At 33.3% G+C, this 22,269-nt stretch overlaps 1 protein-coding gene across 3 annotated transcripts in view; it reads right to left on the bottom strand.

Annotated features, from left to right (window-relative positions):
* The window catches only part of LOC141454520 (uncharacterized), a 98,679-nt gene that overhangs the window by 34,531 nt on the left and 41,879 nt on the right, over positions 1–22,269 (bottom strand). The window contains exon 1 of one of the 3 annotated variants that reach the window (XM_074128844.1): positions 20,496–20,674. The exons of the other annotated variants lie outside the window; for them this stretch is intronic. Within the exon in view, the coding sequence (XP_073984945.1) occupies positions 20,496–20,542 (47 nt within the window). The 5' untranslated portion in view covers positions 20,543–20,674. Of the gene's footprint in view, positions 1–20,495; positions 20,675–22,269 lie in introns of those variants that run through there. 3 annotated transcript variants of the gene reach the window in all.

Here is a 22,269-nt window from a genome sequence, read left to right as displayed (position 1 = left end):
TGTCATTTATCAAATGCAAAAAACGCAGCATTCATTGGAAATTAGGGAAAAAATTCTACTTTTTCCACTGGATTTTGCTTCTTGCTTTTCAAAATTGATCGACCCTCTGTGTACCTTCTTGCATTGCCCTTAATGTTAACTATCAAATGCAGAAACAGCAACATTCCAGAGAAATTAGGGGACTATTCCCACTTTTTCCAGTTGTTTTTACTTCCAGTATTTCAAAATATATCGACCCAACATGTACAATCTAACATTGGCCTTAATGTCATTTATCAAATGCAAAAAACGCAGCATTCATTGGAAATTAGGGAAAAAATTCTACTTTTTCCACTGGATTTTGCTTCTTGCTTTTCAAAATTGATCGACCCTCTGTGTACCTTTTTGAATTGCTTTTAATATTAACAATCAAATGCAGAAACAGCAACATTCCAGAGAAATTAGGGGACTATTCCCACTTTTTCCAGTTGTTTTTACTTCCAGTATTTCAAAATATATCGACCCAACATGTACAATCTATCATTGGCCTTAATGTCATTTATCAAATGCAAAAAACGCAGCATTCATTGGAAATTAGGGAAAAAATTCTACTTTTTCCACTGGATTTTGCTTCTTGCTTTTCAAAATTGATCGACCCTCTGTGTACCTTTTTGCATTGCTTTTAATATTAACAATCAAATGCAGAAACAGCAACATTCCAGAGAAATTAGGGGACTATTCCCACTTTTTCCAGTTGTTTTTATTTCCAGTATTTCAAAATATATCGACCCAACATGTACAATCTAACATTGGCTTTAATGTCATCTATCAAATTCGAAAAACGCAGCATTCCTTGGAAATAAGGGAACAAATTCTACTTTTTCCACTGGATTTTGCTTCTTGCTTTTCAAAATTGATCGACCCTCTGTGTACCTTTTTGCATTGCTTTTAATATTAACTATCAAATGCAGAAACAGCAACATTCCAGAGAAATTAGGGGACTATTCCCACTTTTTCCAGTTGTTTTTACTTCCAGTATTTCAAAATAGATCGACCCAACATGTACAATCTAACATTGGCCTTAATGTCATTTATCAAATGCAAAAAACGCAGCATTCCTTGGAAATTAAGGAACAAATTCTACTTTTTCCACTGGGTTTTGCTTTTCAAAATTGATCGACCCTCTGTGTACCTTCTTGCATTGCCCTTAATGTTAACTATCAAATGCACAAACAGCAACATTCTAGTGAAATTAGGGGACTATTCCCTCTTTTTCCAGTTGTTTTTACTTCTTCCTTTTCAAAAAAGATCGACCCTATGTGTACAATCTTGCATTGCCCTTAATATTCACTATCAAATGCAGAAACAGCAGCACTCCAGAGAAATTCGACAACAACTTTCACTTTTTCCTCTGGTTTTCACATTTCGCTTATCAAAATAGATCGACCCAACATATACAATCTAGCATTGTCCTAAATGTCGACTAACAAATGCAGAAACAACAGCATTCCTTAGAAATTAGTTGACAATTCCCACTTTTTCCACTTGTTTTTACTGCTTTTTTCTGAAAATAGGTCGACCTCATATGTACAATTGGCCTTAATATTTACGATCACATAAAAAAACAGCAGCGTAACACCGAAATTAGGAGACTATTTCCTCTTTTTCCACTCGTTTCTACTTCTAGCTTTTCAAAATAGAAGAAACCTATGTGTACAATCTAGCATTCGCCATAATATTAACTGAGTACAATCTAACGTTACCCTTAATATTCACGAACAAATAAAGAAACAGCAGCTTGCCTGTGAAATTAAAGAAAAACTTCTTCTTTTTCCACTGTTTTTTACTTCTTGCTTTTCAAAATAGATCGACTTATGTTTACAATCTAGGATTGTCATTTTTCTTAACCATCAAATATGGAAAAAGCAGACTTACATTGACATTAAGAGGATATTTCCGCTTTTTCCGGTGATTTTACTTTCGATTTTTCAGAACAGATCGACCGTATGTCTAGAATTTATCATTGGCCTTAATACACAGTATCAAATGCAGAAAACGCAGCATTCCTTGGAAATTAGGGAACAATTCTACATTTGCCACTAGATTTTACTACTTACTTTTCAAAATAGATCGACACTATGTGTACCATCATGCATTGCCCTTAATATAATTATCACATGCAGAAACGGCAGCATAACACTGAAATTAGGAGACTATTTCCACTTTTTCCAGTTGTTCTTATTTCGAGCATTTCAAAATAGATCGACCGAACATGTAATCTATCAGTGACATTAATATTAACTATCAAATGCAGAAACAGCCGCATTCCTCGAAAATTAGGGAAAACCTCCACTTTTCCCACTGGTTTTTACTGCTTGTTTTCCAAAATAGATCGTCCTCATGTGTACAATTTGGCATTGGCCATAATATTAAGTAACAAATAAGAAAACCGTAGCTCCACATGGAAATTAGGGAAAATATTCCAATTTTTCCAGTGGTTTGTTCTTTTGCGTTTCAAAATAGATCAACCTTATGTTTACAATCTAGGATTGTCATTTTTCCTAACCATCAAATATGGAAACAGCAGAATTATATTGACATTAAGAGGATATTTACGCTTTTTCCGATGGTTTTTATTCTTCCTTTCCAAAAAAGATCGACCCTATATGTACAATCTTGCATTGCACTTAATATTAACTATCAAATCCAGAAACAAGAGCATTCCTTGGAAATTAGGGAACAATTCCCACTTTTTCCACTTGTTTTTACTGCTTGTTTCTCAAAATAGGTCGACTCATATGTAAAATTGGCCTTAATATTCGCGATCACATAAAGAAACAGCAGCGTAACACCGAAATTAGGAGACTATTTCCTCTTTTTCCACTCGTTTCTACTTCTCGCTTTTCAAAATAGAAGAAACCTATGTGTTCAATCTAGCATTCGCTATAATATTAACTAAATACAATCTAGCGTTACCCTTAATATTCACGATCACATAAAGAAACAGCAGCTTGCCTGTGAAATTAAGCAAAACTTCTTCTTTTTCCACTGTTTTTTACTTCTTGCTTTTCAAAATAGATCGACTTATGTTTACAATCTAGGATCGTCATTGTTCTAAACCATCAAATATGGAAATAGCAGAAATACTTTGAAATTAATAGGATGTTTCCGCTTTTTCCAGTGGTTTGGCTTACGATTTTTCAGAACAGATCGACCCCGATGTGTAGAATCTATCATTGTCCATAATATTCAGTATCAAATGCAGAAGCAGCAGCATTCCTGTGAAATGAGGGAACAAATTCCACTTTTTCCAGTTGTTTTTACTTCCAGTATTTCAAAATAGATCGACCTAACATGTACAATCTAACATTGGCTTTAATGTCATCTATCAAATTCGAAAAACGCAGCATTCCTTGGAAATAAGGGAACAAATTCTACTTTTTCCACTGGATTTTGCTTCTTGCTTTTCAAAATTGATCGACCCTCTGTGTACCTTTTTGCATTGCTTTTAATATTAACAATCAAATGCAGAAACAGCAACATTCCAGAGAAATTAGGGGACTATTCCCACTTTTTCCAGTTGTTTTTACTTCCAGTATTTCAAAATAGATCGACCTAACATGTACAATCTAACATTGGCTTTAATGTCATCTATCAAATTCGAAAAACGCAGCATTCCTTGGAAATAAGGGAACAAATTCTACTTTTTCCACTGGGTTTTGCTTCTTGCTTTTCAAAATTGATCGACCCTCTGTGTACCTTTTTGCATTGCTTTTAATATTAACAATCAAATGCAGAAACAGCAACATTCCAGAGAAATTAGGGGACTATTCCCACTTTTTCCAGTTGTTTTTACTTCCAGTATTTCAAAATAGATCGACCTAACATGTACAATCTAACATTGGCTTTAATGTCATCTATCAAATTCGAAAAACGCAGCATTCCTTGGAAATAAGGGAACAAATTCTACTTTTTCCACTGGATTTTGCTTCTTGCTTTTCAAAATTGATCGACCCTCTGTGTACCTTTTTGCATTGCTTTTAATATTAACAATCAAATGCAGAAACAGCAACATTCCAGAGAAATTAGGGGACTATTCCCACTTTTTCCAGTTGTTTTTACTTCCAGTATTTCAAAATAGATCGACCTAACATGTACAATCTAACATTGGCTTTAATGTCATCTATCAAATTCGAAAAACGCAGCATTCCTTGGAAATAAGGGAACAAATTCTACTTTTTCCACTGGATTTTGCTTCTTGCTTTTCAAAATTGATCGACCCTCTGTGTACCTTTTTGCATTGCTTTTAATATTAACAATCAAATGCAGAAACAGCAACATTCCAGAGAAATTAGGGGACTATTCCCACTTTTTCCAGTTGTTTTTACTTCCAGTATTTCAAAATATATCGACCTAACATGTACAATCTAACATTGGCCTTAATGTCATTTATCAAATGCAAAAAACGCAGCATTCATTGGAAATTAGGGAAAAAATTCTACTTTTTCCACTGGGTTTTGCTTCTTGCTTTTCAAAATTGATCGACCCTCTGTGTACCTTTTTGCATTGCTTTTAATATTAACAATCAAATGCAGAAACAGCAACATTCCAGAGAAATTAGGGGACTAATCCCAATTTTTCCAGTTGTTTTTACTTCCAGTATTTCAAAATATATCGACCTAACATATACAATCTAACATTGGCCTTAATGTCATTTATCAAATGCAAAAAACGCAGCATTCCTTGGAAATTAGGGAAAAAATTCTACTTTTTCCACTGGATTTTGCTTCTTGCTTTTCAAAATTGATCGACCCTCTGTGTACCTTTTTGCATTGCTTTTAATATTAACAATCAAATGCAGAAACAGCAACATTCCAGAGAAATTAGGGGACTATTCCCACTTTTTCCAGTTGTTTTTACTTCCAGTATTTCAAAATATATCGACCTAACATGTACAATCTAACATTGGCTTTAATGTCATCTATCAAATGCAAAAAACGCAGCATTCATTGGAAATTAGGGAACAAATTCTACTTTTTCCACTGGGTTTTGCTTCTTGCTTTTCAAAATTGATCGACCCTCTGTGTACCTTTTTGCATTGCTTTTAATATTAACAATCAAATGCAGAAACAGCAACATTCCAGAGAAATTAGGGGACTATTCCCACTTTTTCCAGTTGTTTTTACTTCCAGTATTTCAAAATAGATCGACCTAACATGTACAATCTAACATTGGCTTTAATGTCATCTATCAAATTCGAAAAACGCAGCATTCCTTGGAAATAAGGGAACAAATTCTACTTTTTCCACTGGATTTTGCTTCTTGCTTTTCAAAATTGATCGACCCTCTGTGTACCTTTTTGCATTGCTTTTAATATTAACAATCAAATGCAGAAACAGCAACATTCCAGAGAAATTAGGGGACTATTCCCACTTTTTCCAGTTGTTTTTACTTCCAGTATTTCAAAATAGATCGACCTAACATGTACAATCTAACATTGGCTTTAATGTCATCTATCAAATTCGAAAAACGCAGCATTCCTTGGAAATAAGGGAACAAATTCTACTTTTTCCACTGGATTTTGCTTCTTGCTTTTCAAAATTGATCGACCCTCTGTGTACCTTTTTGCATTGCTTTTAATATTAACAATCAAATGCAGAAACAGCAACATTCCAGAGAAATTAGGGGACTATTCCCACTTTTTCCAGTTGTTTTTACTTCCAGTATTTCAAAATAGATCGACCTAACATGTACAATCTAACATTGGCTTTAATGTCATCTATCAAATTCGAAAAACGCAGCATTCCTTGGAAATAAGGGAACAAATTCTACTTTTTCCACTGGATTTTGCTTCTTGCTTTTCAAAATTGATCGACCCTCTGTGTACCTTTTTGCATTGCTTTTAATATTAACAATCAAATGCAGAAACAGCAACATTCCAGAGAAATTAGGGGACTATTCCCACTTTTTCCAGTTGTTTTTACTTCCAGTATTTCAAAATAGATCGACCTAACATGTACAATCTAACATTGGCTTTAATGTCATCTATCAAATTCGAAAAACGCAGCATTCCTTGGAAATAAGGGAACAAATTCTACTTTTTCCACTGGATTTTGCTTCTTGCTTTTCAAAATTGATCGACCCTCTGTGTACCTTTTTGCATTGCTTTTAATATTAACAATCAAATGCAGAAACAGCAACATTCCAGAGAAATTAGGGGACTATTCCCACTTTTTCCAGTTGTTTTTACTTCCAGTATTTCAAAATATATCGACCTAACATGTACAATCTAACATTGGCCTTAATGTCATTTATCAAAAGCAAAAAACGCAGCATTCATTGGAAATTAGGGAAAAAATTCTACTTTTTCCACTGGATTTTGCTTCTTGCTTTTCAAAATTGATCGACCCTCTGTGTACCTTTTTGCATTGCTTTTAATATTAACAATCAAATGCAGAAACAGCAACATTCCAGAGAAATTAGGGGACTATTCCCACTTTTTCCAGTTGTTTTTACTTCCAGTATTTCAAAATAGATCGACTCAACATGTACAATCTAACATTGGCCTTAATGTCATTTATCAAATGCAAAAAACGCAGCATTCATTGGAAATTAGGGAAAAAATTCTACTTTTTCCACTGGATTTTGCTTCTTGCTTTTCAAAATTGATCGTCCCTCTGTGTACCTTTTTGCATTGCTTTTAATATTAACAATCAAATGCAGAAACAGCAACATTCCAGAGAAATTAGGGGACTATTCCCACTTTTTCCAGTTGTTTTTACTTCCAGTATTTCAAAATAGATCGACTCAACATGTACAATCTAACATTGGCCTTAATGTCATTTATCAAATGCAAAAAACGCAGCATTCATTGGAAATTAGGGAAAAAATTCTACTTTTTCCACTGGATTTTGCTTCTTGCTTTTCAAAATTGATCGTCCCTCTGTGTACCTTTTTGCATTGCTTTTAATATTAACAGTCAAATGCAGAAACAGCAACATTCCAGAGAAATTAGGGGACTATTCCCACTTTTTCCAGTTGTTTTTACTTCCAGTATTTCAAAATATATCGACCTAACATGTACAATCTAACATTGGCCTTAATGTCATTTATCAAAAGCAAAAAACGCAGCATTCATTGGAAATTAGGGAAAAAATTCTACTTTTTCCACTGGATTTTGCTTCTTGCTTTTCAAAATTGATCGACCCTCTGTGTACCTTTTTGCATTGCTTTTAATATTAACAATCAAATGCAGAAACAGCAACATTCCAGAGAAATTAGGGGACTATTCCCACTTTTTCCAGTTGTTTTTACTTCCAGTATTTCAAAATAGATCGACTCAACATGTACAATCTAACATTGGCCTTAATGTCATTTATCAAATGCAAAAAACGCAGCATTCATTGGAAATTAGGGAAAAAATTCTACTTTTTCCACTGGATTTTGCTTCTTGCTTTTCAAAATTGATCGTCCCTCTGTGTACCTTTTTGCATTGCTTTTAATATTAACAATCAAATGCAGAAACAGCAACATTCCAGAGAAATTAGGGGACTATTCCCACTTTTTCCAGTTGTTTTTACTTCCAGTATTTCAAAATATATCGACCTAACATGTACAATCTAACATTGGCCTTAATGTCATTTATCAAATGCAAAAAACGCAGCATTCATTGGAAATTAGGGAAAAAATTCTACTTTTTCCACTGGGTTTTGCTTCTTGCTTTTCAAAATTGATCGTCCCTCTGTGTACCTTTTTGCATTCCCCTTAATGTTAACAATCAAATGCAGAAACAGCAACATTCCAGAGAAATTAGGGGACTATTCCCACTTTTTCCAGTTGTTTTTACTTCCAGTATTTCAAAATAGATCGACCTAACATGTACAATCTAACATTGGCTTTAATGTCATCTATCAAATTCGAAAAACGCAGCATTCCTTGGAAATAAGGGAACAAATTCTACTTTTTCCACTGGATTTTGCTTCTTGCTTTTCAAAATTGATCGACCCTCTGTGTACCTTTTTGCATTGCTTTTAATATTAACAATCAAATGCAGAAACAGCAACATTCCAGAGAAATTAGGGGACTATTCCCACTTTTTCCAGTTGTTTTTACTTCCAGTATTTCAAAATAGATCGACCTAACATGTACAATCTAACATTGGCTTTAATGTCATCTATCAAATTCGAAAAACGCAGCATTCCTTGGAAATAAGGGAACAAATTCTACTTTTTCCACTGGGTTTTGCTTCTTGCTTTTCAAAATTGATCGACCCTCTGTGTACCTTTTTGCATTGCTTTTAATATTAACAATCAAATGCAGAAACAGCAACATTCCAGAGAAATTAGGGGACTATTCCCACTTTTTCCAGTTGTTTTTACTTCCAGTATTTCAAAATAGATCGACCTAACATGTACAATCTAACATTGGCTTTAATGTCATCTATCAAATTCGAAAAACGCAGCATTCCTTGGAAATAAGGGAACAAATTCTACTTTTTCCACTGGATTTTGCTTCTTTCTTTTCAAAATTGATCGACCCTCTGTGTACCTTTTTGCATTGCTTTTAATATTAACAATCAAATGCAGAAACAGCAACATTCCAGAGAAATTAGGGGACTATTCCCACTTTTTCCAGTTGTTTTTACTTCCAGTATTTCAAAATAGATCGACCTAACATGTACAATCTAACATTGGCTTTAATGTCATCTATCAAATTCGAAAAACGCAGCATTCCTTGGAAATAAGGGAACAAATTCTACTTTTTCCACTGGATTTTGCTTCTTGCTTTTCAAAATTGATCGACCCTCTGTGTACCTTTTTGCATTGCTTTTAATATTAACAATCAAATGCAGAAACAGCAACATTCCAGAGAAATTAGGGGACTATTCCCACTTTTTCCAGTTGTTTTTACTTCCAGTATTTCAAAATAGATCGACCTAACATGTACAATCTAACATTGGCTTTAATGTCATCTATCAAATTCGAAAAACGCAGCATTCCTTGGAAATAAGGGAACAAATTCTACTTTTTCCACTGGATTTTGCTTCTTGCTTTTCAAAATTGATCGACCCTCTGTGTACCTTTTTGCATTGCTTTTAATATTAACAATCAAATGCAGAAACAGCAACATTCCAGAGAAATTAGGGGACTATTCCCACTTTTTCCAGTTGTTTTTACTTCCAGTATTTCAAAATATATCGACCTAACATGTACAATCTAACATTGGCCTTAATGTCATTTATCAAAAGCAAAAAACGCAGCATTCATTGGAAATTAGGGAAAAAATTCTACTTTTTCCACTGGATTTTGCTTCTTGCTTTTCAAAATTGATCGACCCTCTGTGTACCTTTTTGCATTGCTTTTAATATTAACAATCAAATGCAGAAACAGCAACATTCCAGAGAAATTAGGGGACTATTCCCACTTTTTCCAGTTGTTTTTACTTCCAGTATTTCAAAATAGATCGACTCAACATGTACAATCTAACATTGGCCTTAATGTCATTTATCAAATGCAAAAAACGCAGCATTCATTGGAAATTAAGGAACAAATTCTACTTTTTCCACTGGGTTTTACTTCTTGCTTTTCAAAATAGATCGACCCTTTGTGTACCTTCTTGCATTGCCCTTAATGTTAACTATCAAATGTAGAAACAGCAACATTCCAGAGAAATTAGGGGACTATTCCCACTTTTTCCAGTTGTTTTTACTTACAGTATTTCAAAATATATCGACCCAACATGTACAATCTAACATTGGCCTTAATGTCATTTATCAAATGCAAAAAACGCAGCATTCATTGGAAATTAGGGAAAAAATTCTACTTTTTCCACTGGATTTTGCTTCTTGCTTTTCAAAATTGATCGACCCTCTGTGTACCTTCTTGCATTGCCCTTAATGTTAACTATCAAATGCAGAAACAGCAACATTCCAGAGAAATTAGGGGACTATTCCCACTTTTTCCAGTTGTTTTTACTTCCAGTATTTCAAAATATATCGACCCAACATGTACAATCTATCATTGGCCTTAATGTCATTTATCAAATGCAAAAAACGCAGCATTCATTGGAAATTAGGGAAAAAATTCTACTTTTTCCACTGGATTTTGCTTCTTGCTTTTCAAAATTGATCGACCCTCTGTGTACCTTTTTGCATTGCTTTTAATATTAACAATCAAATGCAGAAACAGCAACATTCCAGAGAAATTAGGGGACTATTCCCACTTTTTCCAGTTGTTTTTATTTCCAGTATTTCAAAATATATCGACCCAACATGTACAATCTAACATTGGCTTTAATGTCATCTATCAAATTCGAAAAACGCAGCATTCCTTGGAAATAAGGGAACAAATTCTACTTTTTCCACTGGATTTTGCTTCTTGCTTTTCAAAATTGATCGACCCTCTGTGTACCTTTTTGCATTGCTTTTAATATTAACTATCAAATGCAGAAACAGCAACATTCCAGAGAAATTAGGGGACTATTCCCACTTTTTCCAGTTGTTTTTACTTCCAGTATTTCAAAATAGATCGACCCAACATGTACAATCTAACATTGGCCTTAATGTCATTTATCAAATGCAAAAAACGCAGCATTCCTTGGAAATTAAGGAACAAATTCTACTTTTTCCACTGGGTTTTGCTTTTCAAAATTGATCGACCCTCTGTGTACCTTCTTGCATTGCCCTTAATGTTAACTATCAAATGCACAAACAGCAACATTCTAGTGAAATTAGGGGACTATTCCCTCTTTTTCCAGTTGTTTTTACTTCTTCCTTTTCAAAAAAGATCGACCCTATGTGTACAATCTTGCATTGCCCTTAATATTCACTATCAAATGCAGAAACAGCAGCACTCCAGAGAAATTCGACAACAACTTTCACTTTTTCCTCTGGTTTTCACATTTCGCTTATCAAAATAGATCGACCCAACATATACAATCTAGCATTGTCCTAAATGTCGACTAACAAATGCAGAAACAACAGCATTCCTTAGAAATTAGTTGACAATTCCCACTTTTTCCACTTGTTTTTACTGCTTTTTTCTGATAATAGGTCGACCTCATATGTACAATTGGCCTTAATATTTACGATCACATAAAAAAACAGCAGCGTAACACCGAAATTAGGAGACTATTTCCTCTTTTTCCACTCGTTTCTACTTCTAGCTTTTCAAAATAGAAGAAACCTATGTGTACAATCTAGCATTCGCCATAATATTAACTGAGTACAATCTAACGTTACCCTTAATATTCACGAACAAATAAAGAAACAGCAGCTTGCCTGTGAAATTAAAGAAAAACTTCTTCTTTTTCCACTGTTTTTTACTTCTTGCTTTTCAAAATAGATCGACTTATGTTTACAATCTAGGATTGTCATTTTTCTTAACCATCAAATATGGAAAAAGCAGACTTACATTGACATTAAGAGGATATTTCCGCTTTTTCCGGTGATTTTACTTTCGATTTTTCAGAACAGATCGACCGTATGTCTAGAATTTATCATTGGCCTTAATACACAGTATCAAATGCAGAAAACGCAGCATTCCTTGGAAATTAGGGAACAATTCTACATTTGCCACTAGATTTTACTACTTACTTTTCAAAATAGATCGACACTATGTGTACCATCATGCATTGCCCTTAATATAATTATCACATGCAGAAACGGCAGCATAACACTGAAATTAGGAGACTATTTCCACTTTTTCCAGTTGTTCTTATTTCGAGCATTTCAAAATAGATCGACCGAACATGTAATCTATCAGTGACATTAATATTAACTATCAAATGCAGAAACAGCCGCATTCCTCGAAAATTAGGGAAAACCTCCACTTTTCCCACTGGTTTTTACTGCTTGTTTTCCAAAATAGATCGTCCTCATGTGTACAATTTGGCATTGGCCATAATATTAAGTAACAAATAAGAAAACCGTAGCTCCACATGGAAATTAGGGAAAATATTCCAATTTTTCCAGTGGTTTGTTCTTTTGCGTTTCAAAATAGATCAACCTTATGTTTACAATCTAGGATTGTCATTTTTCCTAACCATCAAATATGGAAACAGCAGAATTATATTGACATTAAGAGGATATTTACGCTTTTTCCGATGGTTTTTATTCTTCCTTTCCAAAAAAGATCGACCCTATATGTACAATCTTGCATTGCACTTAATATTAACTATCAAATCCAGAAACAAGAGCATTCCTTGGAAATTAGGGAACAATTCCCACTTTTTCCACTTGTTTTTACTGCTTGTTTCTCAAAATAGGTCGACTCATATGTAAAATTGGCCTTAATATTCGCGATCACATAAAGAAACAGCAGCGTAACACCGAAATTAGGAGACTATTTCCTCTTTTTCCACTCGTTTCTACTTCTCGCTTTTCAAAATAGAAGAAACCTATGTGTTCAATCTAGCATTCGCTATAATATTAACTAAATACAATCTAGCGTTACCCTTAATATTCACGATCACATAAAGAAACAGCAGCTTGCCTGTGAAATTAAGCAAAACTTCTTCTTTTTCCACTGTTTTTTACTTCTTGCTTTTCAAAATAGATCGACTTATGTTTACAATCTAGGATCGTCATTGTTCTAAACCATCAAATATGGAAATAGCAGAAATACTTTGAAATTAATAGGATGTTTCCGCTTTTTCCAGTGGTTTGGCTTACGATTTTTCAGAACAGATCGACCCCGATGTGTAGAATCTATCATTGTCCATAATATTCAGTATCAAATGCAGAAGCAGCAGCATTCCTGTGAAATGAGGGAACAAATTCCACTTTTTCCAGTTGTTTTTACTTCCAGTATTTCAAAATATATCGACCCAACATGTACAATCTAACATTGGCCTTAATATTTTTTATCAAATGCAAAAAACGCAGCATTCATTGGAAATAAGGGAACAAATTCTACTTTTTCCACTGGATTTTGCTTCTTGCTTTTCAAAATTGATCGTCCCTCTGTGTACCTTTTTGCATTGCCCTTAATATTAACAATCAAATGCAGAAGCAGCAGCATTCCAGAGAAATTAGGGGACTATTCCCACTTTTTCCAGTTGTTTTTACTTCCAGTATTTCAAAATATATCGACCCAACATGTACAATCTAACGTTGGCCTTAATGTCATTTATCAAATGCAAAAAACGCAGCATTCATTGGAAATTAGGGAAAAAATTCTACTTTTTCCACTGGATTTTGCTTCTTGCTTTTCAAAATTGATCGTCCCTCTGTGTACCTTTTTGCATTGCCCTTAATATTAACAATCAAATGCAGAAACAGCAACATTCCAGAGAAATTAGGGGACTATTCCCACTTTTTCCAGTTGTTTTTATTTCCAGTATTTCAAAATATATCGACCCAACATGTACAATCTAACGTTGGCCTTAATGTCATTTATCAAATGCAAAAAACGCAGCATTCATTGGAAATTAGGGAAAAAATTCTACTTTTTCCACTGGATTTTGCTTCTTGCTTTTCAAAATTGATCGTCCCTCTGTGTACCTTTTTGCATTGCCCTTAATATTAACAATCAAATGCAGAAACAGCAACATTCCAGAGAAATTAGGGGACTATTCCCACTTTTTCCAGTTGTTTTTATTTCCAGTATTTCAAAATATATCGACCCAACATGTACAATCTAACATTGGCCTTAATGTCATCTATCAAATTCGAAAAACGCAGCATTCCTTGGAAATAAGGGAACAAATTCTACTTTTTCCACTGGATTTTGCTTCTTGCTTTTCAAAATTGATCGTCCCTCTGTGTACCTTTTTGCATTGCCCTTAATATTAACAATCAAATGCAGAAACAGCAACATTCCAGAGAAATTAGGGGACTATTCCCACTTTTTCCAGTTGTTTTTACTTCCAGTATTTCAAAATAGATCGACCTAACATGTACAATCTAACATTGGCTTTAATGTCATTTATCAAATGCAAAAAACGCAGCATTCATTGGAAATTAAGGAACACTGGGTTTTACTTCTTGCTTTTCAAAATAGATCGACCCTTTGTGTACCTTCTTGCATTGCCCTTAATGTTAACTATCAAATGCAGAAACGGCAGCATTCCTTGGAAATTGGGGACAGCTTCCACTTTTTCCACTGGTTTTTACTGCTTGTTTCCCAAAAAAGATCGACCTTATGTGTAGAATTTAGCATTGGTTTTATTATTCACTATTAAATGCAGAATCAGCAGCATTCCAGAGAAATTAGGAGGCGATTTCCACTTTTTCCAGTTGTTTTTACTTCCAGTATTTCAAAATAGATCGACCCAACATGTACAATCTAACATTGGCTTTAATGTCATCTATCAAATTCAAAAAACGCAGCATTCCTTGGAAATAAGGGAACAAATTCTACTTTTTCCACTGGATTTTACTGCTTGTTTTCCAAAATAGATCTATCTCATGTGTACAATCTAGCATTGGCCTTAATATTCTCCATTAAATGCAGAATCATCTGCATTCCTTGAAAATTAGGGAACAGCTTCCACTTTTTTCACTAGATTTTATTGCTTGTTTTCCAATATAGAACGACCTGATGTGTACAATCTAGCAATCGCCTTAATATTCACTATTAAATGCAGAATCAGCAGCATTCCTTGGAAATTAGGGAACAGCTTCCTCTTTTTCCACTAGATTTTACTGCTTGTTTTCCAAAATAGATCGACTTCAGCTGTAGAATCTAGCATTGTTCTTAATATTCGCTATTAAATGCAGAATCAGCAGCATTCTTTGGGAATTAGGGAACAGATTCCACTTTTTCCACTAGATTTTACTGCTTGATTTCCAAAATAAATCGACCTGATGTGTACAATCTAGCAATCGCCTTAATATTCACTATTAAATGCAGAATCAGCAGCATTCCTTGGAAATTAGGGAACAGCTTCCTCTTTTTCCACTAGATTTTACTGCTTGTTTTCCAAAATAGATCGACCTCAGGTGTAGAATCTAGCATTGTTCTTAATATTCACAATTAAATGCAGAATCAGCAGCATTCTTTGGAAATTAGGGAACAACTTCCACTTTTCCACTGGCTTTTACTGCTTGTTTCTCAAAATAGATCGTCCTCATGTGTAGAATCTAGCATTGGTCTTAATATTCACTGTTAAATGCAGAAACAGCGGCGTTTCTGTTAAATTAGGAGACTATTTCCACTTGTTTTTACTTCTTGTTTTTCAAAATAGATCGACCCTGAGTGTACAATGTAGCTTAAGCCTATCGCTATTTACTATCAAATACGGAAACCACAATATTACATTGAAATTAGGGAAGAAGTTTTACTTTTTCTAATGGTTTTTACTACTTATTTTTTAAAATAGATCGACCTTAAGTGTACAATCTAGCCTAAGCCTTTTACTATTTACTATCAAATGCGGAAACCGCATTATTACGTTGAAATTACGGAAGAAGTTTTCCTTTTTCTAATTCTTATACTATTTCTTTTTTAAAACAGGTTGATCCTAATTTCACTATCTCGCATTGCCCTAATTATTAACAATAAAATACAGAACCAGCAGTATGTGAGTGAAATTAGGAGAATAGATCCGCTTTTCTCAATTATTTTTACTTCTGATTTTTCTGAATAAATCGTCTCTGAATGTAATGTGTACAAATATAGCATTGGCCTTCTTTTTAAAAAATCGATTTATTAAAAATCCATCCGGACAAGTCTAATTTTCTCTCAAGGACCATTTTAATTGATTTGGAGTTTAGCTTTGCCCTAAATTTTATCAGTACAGAAATAATCCTAATCATTGGTAAAGAGAACAGTGTTCACTAGGCAAAGAATACTGTAAACTACATATGTCTGCAAAAGCGGTACTATTATTCGGAGCTTTTAAAGATAATGTAGTAAATCTTTACCCTTCGCAATAAAATTAACATCAAAAATGACCTAACAATTACGAAGTATTAAAAAAAATAAATAAATGAATAAAAATAACGCGTTTATAAAGTCAAGTGCATTTTTTTCTATAAAGCAATGAACTTGGACAGAACTGGTTATGGACAGAGGATTTCTTATAAAGAAAACAAGAACTACTATCACTTCTTACTGCATGACTCACCTCAAGGAGTTCGTTCTGCTGCTCTCTAGTGAATTCGTTGTGTAAACAAGTACAAAGACATTTTCTTTACATACGTGCATAAAATAAATAACTCCTACCGATAGATTGCTAATTTTATCTTTCTTTAAATTGGAAGTTTTATAGTATTCTTACTAGTCAAAATTAGGAGTATCGCTGATCGTATTAAATTGTTGAATTTGATATTGCACAACTGAGGAGCTCTGAGTAAAAAAATAAAATATATTCTTAGCGAATGGAGCTTACATTATGTACCCCAGTGAATAAACTCCCAAACCTTAGGATTACCTCTTCCAGAATAATAGATTTGCACTCCTGAGGATTGCGTAGAACAGAACAAAAGAAAAGTAATTGTTTAGACTTTCTTTTGTTATTTTAATTTTTTTTTTTTTTTTAACAAGCTTTCTGCTAAGGACCTAGTTCCTTTTCAAGGAAACATTGTTTAAATTTGTAAATACCTGATTCCCAGCTAGAACGCTTATTATACATATTATTGTAGAGTATTTTTTTTTTAATCCAATAATGTATAAAATCTTTATGCCTATTAAGTAGAAAATAAAAAAGTAGAGAAATCAAATAAGATATAACGCACCTCACAAAGAACATTAACCATTTTGGGTACCTCAGAACATTTTTTTTTTAAATGATGATTGGTTTCGTAATTTCAATTTGTAATTACGAAAAGTAAAATTAAAATACTAATATAATGTGTAATTAAAGTGTGCATGATATGTAATAAAGATGGATACATGTTTAATTAACTAGAAAAATACTACCGCATTTACATTAAATAATGCATAATACATTTTACAATCGTTCAATAATCTACTTGAGATATGATATAGTGGATAGTTTTATGTTTATATACCTAAATTAAAAATTAATTGATAAAAACTATCGGATTTAAAAAAAAAAAAGTTTTTCTAAAAGATTAGCCAGGAACAATAGAGATTTTGGTGATGGAAATCTGTGACGCATTTGTAAAAACAAAAGAATTGCGAATTACGTAGCAAAGTCATTAAATAAATGTATCTTGTCTTATTTGAGGAGACAAAGAGAGAGAGAGAAAAACAGGAAACATGATTATTATAATGTGAAATCCTTGTCAGAATTGCTCAGACAAACTAATAAGAAATGATTCAACATCCTGTTAATAATTTCGTAGTTTTAGTTAAAATTACAAAAATAATTTCTCGATTGAAGGGAAACTTTGTATTGAGGCAGATAGAAAGAATTTAGGCTTGCTACCAGTAAACTACATATCTATCTCCAAGCAGCTTAATCATAGGGCTAGGTGTACAGATCTGACTGTCTATCGGTGGACAAATAATACTGTGGCATCAACCCTGAACGGTTGTAAAATAAAGCTGAAGGAAGAACTGTTAAAGTTTGCAATCCCCAAGACCCAGCTGTGTACAATCTCTGTATATACAGGGTTAAGGAAAATAATGCCCTTGGTAGAGTATGCCCTTATTCTTACACTTTACCAAGTATCAGTTTTTGGGAAGAGATCCTTTAAATTGATTTATTACAGATTGGCCTCACCTTGTCACGAATAGTTATGTATATAATGGTCGCTCTTTTATTAAAATAAAATAGTTCATTCTTGATTAACTCACTGAATCTACATTTTGTTTGGCATGTATAACATCTTATTTTTAAAATTAACTTACCAAATCAAACCCTATCAGGCGGCTATCCTTGCCGTAGATTTTCTTCTTTTTTTGGGGCAAAATATATTTTTTTATATTCTTTTCTCTTTAATGAAATTCATTATTATCATTTTTCTTTCTCTTACTAGAAGCCCTTATAGCTACTATCCAGTGGTGAACAATGTTTTTTGGAACGTGAAAAATCAGTCCACGGAAGCCGATATGCACCTATGATCTTAGAGTGGATACGCTTTCAATTCAGTTTAAAAAAAATTAAACAAATAAGAAATTGTTGAAATAGAAAAATCCATCGCGTTCAATTGGAATGGCATGAATTTAAAAAGATGTTTGTTTCTTCTCGCAGAAAGTAAGAATTGGAACTGCAAATACGAGATTTCTTTATGTTCTGTGAGCATGAATACAAACATTAATAAACAATTTGGATGAATTTAAAATTCTGAGGCGAAAGCTGGTTGATTTCTAGAATGCATTGTTCCTTCATCACTTTCATCTAAGTTCTCAAATTAATTCAAATCATTGAATCACTTTTAACAGCAATTTATCTAAATATTAATAAAAAAAAAAGATAACCGCTGCAGGATAAAGCAGCAATCATAGATTTAATTGCAGTCATTAGCAGCCAGATTGCCACTGCAAAACTTATTGTCTTTAGGATGATTCTCTTTGAATAAATTATGGATTCGCGTGATTCAAATAAAACAAAGGTTAAAGTTGATAAGGCTTAATTCCTTTAAATTTTCGTGCTCTAGTTGGTAATAAGCATTGAATTAGATTATTAAAGGGACTCTAATTGAGGAATAAAACAAATACTGTTATTGCATCGCCCTATACTGTTATGTAGTTGCAAATTTATTTTATCGAAAATGTTAGTAATATAATTTAGTATTTAGCATAATAATTATTCGGTTTAATTTGTAAATTAGTTATTTGCCAACAATGCTTTGAAGAAAATAGATTTAATGCCATAAAAAAGGAAAAGTAAACAAAGAACAATTGAAATGAAAAGTAAACACTTATTTTCAATAGTTGTTTAATCACGTGAAAGAAACAACCGGTTTCTCATTATGTGATCAGTTCACACCTGATCAAACAATAGCTCTGCCAAATTAAGAGTTTTTTTGAAAATTCTAGGTAGTTAGGGTAGCAGGTAGTCAAGAACTGATTCAGAAGTTAGCGGGAGTCTGGAGAAAATAGACATTTCTCGAATCTGGGCTATCATCCAAATTCTCTAAGGAGATCCCTCTGATCGGGGAGCCGGTAGATTAAGATAACCATTTCCGGGTGCCAGGCACCTCTATTCGCAATGACCTCCAAGCAGAAATTATCCCACTTTAACGCCTCGTGACTACCCAGGCTCTCACTTGGGAAGTTCCAAGAAAAGAGAGAAGCCAAGGGATTCTCTGTAACGCTCACTCTAGATATTTCAAAGATGGTATCTTATTGGGATACTGGGAAAATATACACTTCTCCAATCTAAGTAATCATCCAGACTTTCTAGACAAACTGGAAAGCCGGTAGATTGGGAGTGATTTACTCCTCAATGCCCTAACAACTCATCATTCCAAGAGAGTATATCCAACCTTATCACCAGATAACCAAACTGTTTTCTGGCACTTCAACTTCTTCGTTAGTGAGGAAAGCCTGTGCTTCAGTTGCTCCATTCTTGACAAAACCTCCTCTATTCTTAGTGAAGAGCAATAGTTGAACTTTATTGGTTCGCACTCATATCCTCATTAAAGATATTTCCTGAATCTATTAGCACATCCAAGGCTATTGTCTTATAATTATTTTTGACTATTGTCCAAATAATAAATTGAGTACAGAATGTTAGATTCTACCGTCTAACAATAGCATAATTCAGTTACTATATCATTCAAATTATCTTTAAAACGCGAAAATGCGATGAACTTATTGAATGGAACTTTAAATGGCGATTTCCGCCATTGTTGTCTAAAAGCAATATCAAAATTTTAATGTAAAATAAATCAGGTGAGGAGAACATACACCGAGTTCTCACTAAATTTATTTTAAACATATTTATTTCTACAACACGATAGAACTGCACCTTGCACCGAAACTGCACTTTTACCTACTCAGTATCTTCTCAGAGTAGCCTCTGGTATGAATTTTCATGGCAAAAATTATTATCATGACGCACATATGTAGTGACCATAAGTTTAGAGAAAATGAATTTAGGAGATACTCTTGGAAAATCTGAGAAAAACCATTCATTCCCATGAAAGTGTTGCTACCGGTTGTTTCTCAAACATGGCTATTTAACAATGAACTACCTCTGGAGATTACACAGATCTGGAATTTCACAAGAATGCTGGCTATCCTTCTTTCACAGAAGTGCCAATAATAGGATTGTCCTGGAAAATTGTTTGGAATAAAAGTTATATCAGGATATGAGTGATATTTTCAAGAAAATCGTTAAATCATTAATAAATCCATTCAATTAAGTTGTGAGCTCGAATCAACATTTTTTTGATCGCTAAGTTACAGTCAAAATTTCTTGGTGGTACCAAATCGAAATATATTTATATTGTGAATACATAAGAACAGAGAGAGGGAGAGAGAGAGAACCTTTTCTAAAAAGCAACTTTTGTCTGGCTAAGGAGAGCTCAAATTAGAGACTTCCAATGAAGACTCGAATTTTGTAAATTTGGTGCATCAAAATACTTTCTTTTTTTTTTGAACCCTGAATAGAGATATTAATTTAAACTCTACTATAAAATAAATAATGAATATAAATACCCCGTTCTTAAGGATTGCAGAAGAAGTACACTGCCCATTCCAGCCATGAGTTGTAGTTGCCTCGATAAATGATAGCTGTATGTGAAGTACTATTGCAACCAATCTTATTAAACTGATAATGTGCACCAATAAATTATTGATAGTCAGCTCTCACCAATTCTATTAAGAACTACCAACTAGTTGTGGGTCAGAGTGGCGCCGTGACAAACATTATTGGTACTGTACAAATAATTACTTGTCTGACGTTCACAGCAAACTAGTGAAATCATTAACCTTGGCCATTAATATTCTTATCTATAACATTTTTTTTACAGTAAAATTTCAATTTTTTTTTGTCCATTTTCTTTGCTTAAATTAGTGTATTTTACTTTAATATTTTCTAAGCAATGTTAGAGAAATCACCACCTAAAAAGATTAAGAATTATTCTTTAATTTTATCACATTGATTAAAGAAACCATCCTAAACTTTAAAGTTATTGATTCCCCCTTTTTTTTTTTATCTACTTTGCTCTTCTCTTCGCTCCCTCAGATGATAGTTTGGATTCTTTAAAAATATCCTTGCAAACTAGGTTTTTGGTCCTTGAGAGAGAGACAAAATATTATTTGGTAATTAAAATATACATATTTTTGTTTGCTTTTAAATTTAACGATAGTCGATACAAGGAATCGAAGTATTTTGATAAAGTATTTCCAATAACTTGTAAAAAGTTGCCTTTTCGTTTTAGTCCATGCCTCATGGAGAAAATTTTCAACCAAGTTATAACCGCAGAAGGCCTAAGTTAATTGAATTTAATCACTTGGAATGGTATCATTGATAGTGTGCATGTTTTTCATATTTCTGACCATTTTTAGGTTTTCATCCTTCATCAGAAAATGATTCCTCTTGAAGTTTGGTGAAGAAAATTGTTGCACGTGTAGAATATGACAGAAACATGACTGGAAGTTAAATTTGCTGTACCAAACTGATGGTTTCAATTTATGATGAAGAATGTCAACTCGATCAGAATAATAAAGAACAAACTTGTACGAAGGATTGAAGAAACGGAGTTATCCATAACTGCGAGCCCAACCTCATTTTCAACAAGGATTAACCACAACGAGGAATCCAACTTGCTGATCAATCGCTTAAATCGTAAAATAGTGTTTTAAAGTATACTTACAAAATCAACTTTTATTTCATTTTAATTATTTTATTTTCTTACAATGAACAAAATGTCGAGTTTCAAGCTGTACATAAAAAATATATCACAACATACCACAGTTTATGGGCCATAAAATTTAAATAATCAGCTCTATCTAAAAAAAAGTACATAAATAAAATTTATATTCTCATCACATTTTACTTTGATGTATAAAAGTTATTTTTCTACTATATGATCCTGTCGTAAGGTGTAAGTATTGGGATCATGTTCGATTTTCTTCTTCTTCTACCGGCAGTAAATTGGGAAGGAAACTGTATGTGACAACTTCAAAGCCATTATATAGTAAAGTGCTTCAGCAGGGTAAACTGTTGGCCAAGAATGGTGACCTAGCTAGTAGCCTGGAATTGATATATTCTTTTGTTTCTTTGAAGAAAAAAGAAAAAAAAAAAAAAAAAAAAGGTCACAAGAAGTTGGAAATAAAGGTTCTTAGTCACGTAGAGTTGCTTACGTGATGTCTTTTATGATCTGCCATCCTCGCTTAAATGGATTTTTAAAAAACTTTGTGTATGTACGATGAGAGAAAGATCTTATATCTTTATTAGCTTCAAAATGTTTTTTAATAACCAATTCTC

This window comes from Rhodnius prolixus, unplaced genomic scaffold (assembly GCF_049639745.1).
Source record: "Rhodnius prolixus isolate KJV_2025 unplaced genomic scaffold, Rpr scaffold_9, whole genome shotgun sequence".
Classification (NCBI taxonomy): Eukaryota; Metazoa; Arthropoda; class Insecta; order Hemiptera; family Reduviidae; genus Rhodnius; species Rhodnius prolixus.
This window is presented reverse-complemented; position numbering and strand designations above follow the sequence as displayed.